This window comes from Solanum tuberosum, unplaced genomic scaffold (assembly GCF_000226075.1).
Source record: "Solanum tuberosum cultivar DM 1-3 516 R44 unplaced genomic scaffold, SolTub_3.0 scf00545, whole genome shotgun sequence".
In the NCBI taxonomy this organism is placed as follows: Eukaryota; Viridiplantae; Streptophyta; class Magnoliopsida; order Solanales; family Solanaceae; genus Solanum; species Solanum tuberosum.
The window spans coordinates 208664-214999 of NW_006239477.1; the positions used below are offsets into that span (position 1 = coordinate 208664).

Consider the following 6336-nt stretch of genomic DNA (forward strand, 5'->3'; position numbering starts at 1 on the left):
GTTACTTATTCTTTTTTCTTGTCAAGGGATGTGCTATTCAAGAAGAATATTTTTCCATTCAGGATCTCTTTCTCTTACTGAATACCTCTACTGATCCATTCATTCCTGAACCACAAATCACTTTATTTATTGTTGCTTTGCCTTTTGATCCTCCTATAGTTGATCCAACTCTTGGTGATTATGATGTTCCTGTTGTTCCTGATAGTTTACCTGTTCAACAACCATCCTTTAATGACACGTGTTAGACTATCTTCCAGACCAAGAAAACAACTTACCTAAATGACAGATTATGTTTCCAATGGTGCTTCAGAGAAAATCATGTATCCTCTTTCTCATGTATTGAGTTATCCTAATCTTTCTCCTGCCTATCGTCAGTATTTAACTACCGTTTCTTGTGTCACTAAACCTAAGTCTTATCATGAGGCTTGTTTAGATCATAAGTGGATTTAGGCTATGCAGGAAGAGATCCAGGCTTTTGAAGCTAATCATACTTGAAAATTGGCTACCCTACCTCAAGGGAAGCATCTTTTTGGTTGTAGATGGGTTTATAAGGTGAAATTTAAGGTTGATGGTCAAGTGGAAAGATACAACACAAGGTTGGTTGCTAAAGGTTACAATCAAAGGGAGGATTGTCACAATGAAAAGTATGTTATTTATAGTTGGTGCTTTAGGTTGGCACATCCATCAAATAGAAGTGTATACTGCCTTTCTACATGGTGACATACATGATGAGGTCTACATGTCACTGACCGAAGGATTTTCTAGCCAGGGGGAATCACAAGGCTTATTATGCAGGCTAGTTAAATCTCTATGTGACCTTAAACAAGCTAGTAAACAGTGCAATGTCAAGCCTACAAATGCCTTGCTTACATTTGGTTTTGTGCATAGTAGCTTGGATCATTCATTGTTCATTGGAAGACAACATAAGAAGATTGTAATGATTTTGGTGTATGTTGATTACATATTAATAGATGGTAATGACTTAAGCCTGATTGAACAAACTAAGCAACAATTGCACATCAAGTTCAAAATCAAAGACCTTGGAACTTTGAAGTATATTTTAGGGATTGAATTCAGTAGAACATAAAGGAATTTTGATGAATCAAAGAAAGTATGCCTTAGAGATGATTTTAGAAAGTAGGTCTCACTAGATCCAAGTCATCTTGGATACCAATACACACCAATACAAAACAGACAACTAAAAAAGTGGATGAAGTGATAGGAACAATTGATGATCCAGTATTAGAAGACATTTGATCATATCAAAGGTTGATTGGAAAATTGCTCTACCTATTACTAACAAGACCAGATGCTTGCTTTGTTGTTTAAACATTAAGTCAGTACTTACATAAACCCAACAAATCTCACATGGAAGCAACACGAAAAGTAGTAAGGTACATTAAGAGGCAACCTGCTATGGGAATTTCGATGAGTAGCAAAAGTGAAAGCAAATTGATAAGGTATTGTGATGCAAATAGGCATCATGTCCCAATACCAGAAGGTCAGTAACATGACTCTTGATCAAACATGGTGAGTCTTAGATTTCCTGGAAATTCAAGAAACAAAAAACCATTTCAAGAAGCAAAGTCGAATCAGAATACATGAGTATCGCTTCAAATGTTTCTAAAATAGTATGGCTTGCTGGATTGTACAAAGAATTGGGTGAAGAACTAAAGATTTCAATAGATCTTTTTTGTGACAGTAAAACAGCATTGCAAATAGCAGGAAATTCAATATACCACGAGAGGACTAAGCACATAGAGATAGATTATCATTTCATTAGAGAAAAGATTTAAAATGGGTTGATCAAGCCATTGCTTTTTGAGAAGCAAGTAGATATCATGCCAAAGGGGCTATTCAGATCACAACATGAATATTTAGTACCCAACTTGGGAGTCTTAGATGTTTTTATACCCACCAGCTTAAGGGGGAGTAATGAAGTAGGTGTTGTGACTTGATCACATTATTTAGATATCAAGGTATCTTTTTAATGTCAGTTATAACAACCAGTAAATAATTGTTAGTTAGAAGATTAGTTTAGTTGTTAGTGTACAACTGTCAGATAGGGCATGTATATAATGGAAAGTATTAGGTCATTCTCTACATTCATTGTTGTAGCAATTACTCAATTCTCTCTAAAGGCAAGGAATGAATTTGTGCCTACTTTGTGATTTTCATTCTTTTCTTAGCTAAACTGATAGTAGATCTAGTTTAGTTGCATGTAGGTACTAATCAGATCATAAATAATTCAAGACAAGATCTACTAACGAAAGTTAAATCTATATTGATTAATGGAGAAGACCTAAATTCCTAATATATGAGTTAGAAGATTTCAAAATATGGATTTCAGGGCAACAAATCAATTCATCTAGCTAGTAATCAGAAGTTACACTAGAAGCTTATCTTTGTCTCAATATAGATTTCTTGTCAGTGATTGGCAGCACTTGATATTTATTCCTACACAATGGTATTGGCGAAAACTCAATCTATGAGGGAGAAATGTTGAGAACGGTTTATCATTAATAGCGAAATCTGATAACAATTGATAAATCAGAGACCAAAAAGAGTTGAAAACTATTCTATATTTCTATGCCTAACAATTGATAAACTACCCACTATTCTAGCACAATGTCATATCATATCTTGCATAATATCAATGGTGTCATTGTGCTTAGTTAAATTAGAATATTGTCCCGAATCTTTCAGAATCATATCAGATATTTGGAGTCATATCAGATATGTTTTGGAATCATATCAGATATGTTTTGGAATCATATCAGATATGATTGGGTATCATATCTGATATGGTCAGCATCCCCTCTCAAATTGATGCTACTTATCAAGAAGCATTAATTTGGATAATAGGAATTGGTGTCTGCTCCTTGTCATCACTTTTGTAAACAAGTCTGCCAATTGATCATGTGACATGATATCTCGAATACTGATGACTTGATCAACAACATGTTCTTGAATATATTGGCAGTCCACCTTAATGTGCTTTGTGGTCTCATGATGGACCGAATTTGTTGCTATTTGTATTGCACTAGTATTATCAGCATGTAATGTAGTGGAGCCATCAACAGAGATATGAAGTTCTGCCATCAATCGATATATCCACACAATTTCAGAGCAAGCAGCTGACATTGATCTATATTCTACCTCCGTTGATGATTTTGAAATTCTTGGCTGCTTCTTGCACTTCCATGAGATAAGTGATGATATGATTAACATACACCATCCTGTCGTAGACTTTCGAGAGTTTGGACATCCTGCCCAATCTGCATCTGTATACCCTTCGAGATTTAGAGATGATGTTGAATGAAAGAAAAGACCTCGATTAATTGTACTCTGAACATAGAGAATGATTCTAAGGAGGGATGAAAAATGATGCTGGCAAGGATTTGTAACAAATTGGCTCAAGACTTGAACTGGATATGAGATGTCAGGTCTTGTTATTGTCAAATAAATTAGACAACCAATGAGCCTCCTGTACAGTGTTGGTTCTGCAAGAGGGTCACCATCATCATTTTTGTACATCACATTTATCTCCATAGGTGTGTGAGCTACCTTCTGATCACTTAGACGTGCTTGTGTGGGAAGATACTCTGCATACTTCCTTTGGCTTAGCATGATACCATCCTGCAAATATTCAACCTCCAACCCCAAAAAATATGTTAACCTGCCAAAGGTCCTTTATTTTTAAAGTTGCATTAAGAAGATTCTTGAGTTGTGCATGTCACGCCCCGAGCTACCCACGAAACGCGGACATGGGACCTAGGATCACAAGTGACCCCAAGCTAACCCTACTGGTATAATCATGGGCATACTAAAGATAAACTGAGAAATAAAACAGTTGCGGAAGCTAATCATACGAAACTCTGAAATGATGGGGAATACCCATATAATAAAACTGAATATCAAATCTGAGAGTTTAATATAAAAGAAATATCAACTCAAATACTAAGTTGAATCTAACTATATCTGAAAATAGTCTCTCACTGACTAGAAGTGTTGGGACATGCCCCACCTTATTCTAGCAAAACTGAAACTCAAAGACTGAAATAATGAAAAGATAACATGACTATTGTCCTCGAAGAATGAGGACTCACCACTGATGCTACTGAACTGGAGATCGGGAACCGATTTAAGCGTGATCTAAATGCTGAGAATTTGAACCTACATCACGAAAAGATGTAGCGCAGAGTATGCGTCAATAAATGAAAGGTACTGAGCATGCATGATAGAGTAAAGCTAAAATAAACATATAAATAAACAAGCAATAAAGCAAGAGCATAATTTGAACATGATATAGATACAGAGCTAATTGAATGCAATGACCAAATTATAACATGCTGAGACCGAATACTGAACTGTACTGAAATATGGTCAATGCAATGGAATCTGACTGAACTGTGGGAGCTACTAATAACCGATAATAAAATCACATGAGCTAAATATGGAGTCCGATATATACTCCCCATCAAGAGGACCCAATACACCCGACCAAGGGTATAGAGGCATGCTGTCATGATCACTAAAATGATGCCCACATAGGGGACTTACAACCTACGTGGCTCGTAGTTTTGAGGCTATATAGGTGACTGACCCTAGTCCAACTCGGTATTATGCTATTCCTAATGGATTAAGTGATTAACACATTATGATTGAATTTTTTTGATATACTGGATAGCTCAAAATGACATCCAAATTGAGAATGCACATAAATAACTGATAATGACACATTTAAGACTGAGGCATGTATATTTGGAATAACTGAAATATCTAGCCTAGCACGTGTAATCCAGGAACTAAAGAACTACATAGCTAGGGTTCTGAAATTCATGCAATCGTCTGAATATTAACATACTAATCTGATTTGGATCATTCTAACAGCAAAGAACCCAATAATCTTAATTATTCAAGAAACCCTAAGTCTAGTCATAATAAGGGAATCAAGAAACTGACTGAAAACTAGGGACCTAATGGGTGAAAGGAACCCACTAGTGAAATCCCACATACCTGGTGACGAATTCCACGGAGAAATCTTTCGATTTTGGGGCTGGAATTGATGGAATCTTGCTGGGTTCTTGAACTAGGGTTCTTGACCACTTTTCTCCTCTCAAGCTCTAATTATCTAAGTTTTGATTAATGATTTTGACTAAGGTAGGTTCTAGTTATGTTTCTAGGCTTAAACTGACTAAAATATCATAATTTAGGGTCTAAACGACGTAGTTTAGGGGTCCAACGCATAGGGAAAAGACCAAAATGATCCTGACTTAAACGCTGTCGGGACCAACCAACGGACCTGGTCCACGAACCGTGGTCCACTCTACAGTCCGTCCTGGTCTTCCGTTGTTGGGCTCAGAGGATGGGTTCTGCGGACTACACTTCACGGACCTGGTCCACAGACCGTGGTTCAACCTACGGTCCGTAGGTCCTGGTCGTGGGTCGGGGTTTTTTTTTTCTGCAGACCACATTCCAGGGACCTAGTCCACGAGCTATGGTAACACCTATGGTCAAGGTTTTCTGGGGATTTTTCTATGGACAACGTTCCACGGACCTGTCCACGGGCTGTGGTCCAACCTACGATCCGTAGGTGGCACGTGCACTTTTGGAAATCTGCATTCTGGTCTATCTAGGATACGGGGTGTTACATTATCTCCCCCTTGGGAATATTCATCCTCGAATGAAGACTAAACTAGAATGAATTGAGGGAAAGAGCTGCAAACCCTACCACTAAACACTAAAAACTGATTTTTGACTGAACTGAGTTCCAAAACATGCAAATACGCTGAAAATTCAAGTACAAACTGAAGGAACATGCTACTAAGACTGAATCTACGCATGAATGACTGAAAAACTGAAGAGGAACTATTACCTCAAGCTGGAATGGATTCGGAAGGAAAGAGATGAGGATACTTGGCTTTTATGGCTGCTTCTGCTTCCCAAGTAGCTCCCTCTACGGACCGACTCCTCCACCAAACCTTGACTTAAGCGACTTCCTTGTTTCTCAATCTTCTAACCTGAGGATCAAGAATCTCAACTGGTACATCCTCATAAGAAAGGCTATATTTTACAGCCACATTCTCTAATGGCACTACGAATGCTGGATCACCCATACATTTCTTCAATAGATAAATGTGAAAGACTGGATGCACTGCTGCTAAATTTGCTGGCAACTCTAGCTCATAAGACACTTTACCAATCTTTTTCAAGATACGGTAAGGGCCTACGTATCTGGGACTGAGCTTCCCTTTCTTGACAAATCTCATCACCTCCTTCATAGGTGACACTTTTAGGAAAACCCAATCATCAACTTGGAACTCTAGTTCCCTT

The 6336-nt window shown here is 37.6% G+C and overlaps 1 protein-coding gene across 1 annotated transcript; it reads right to left on the bottom strand.

The window, feature by feature from the left end:
* Positions 1-2832: 2832 nt before the first annotated feature.
* LOC107058593 (uncharacterized mitochondrial protein AtMg00810-like) lies at positions 2833-6119 on the bottom strand. Its single transcript, XM_015304483.1, has 2 exons — positions 6024-6119; positions 2833-3639 (listed from the first exon to the last, which is right to left on the bottom strand). Exons 1-2 carry the CDS (start codon positions 6117-6119, stop codon positions 2833-2835), a joined length of 903 nt encoding a protein of 300 aa, XP_015159969.1.
* Between the last annotated feature and the right edge of the window lie 217 nt (positions 6120-6336).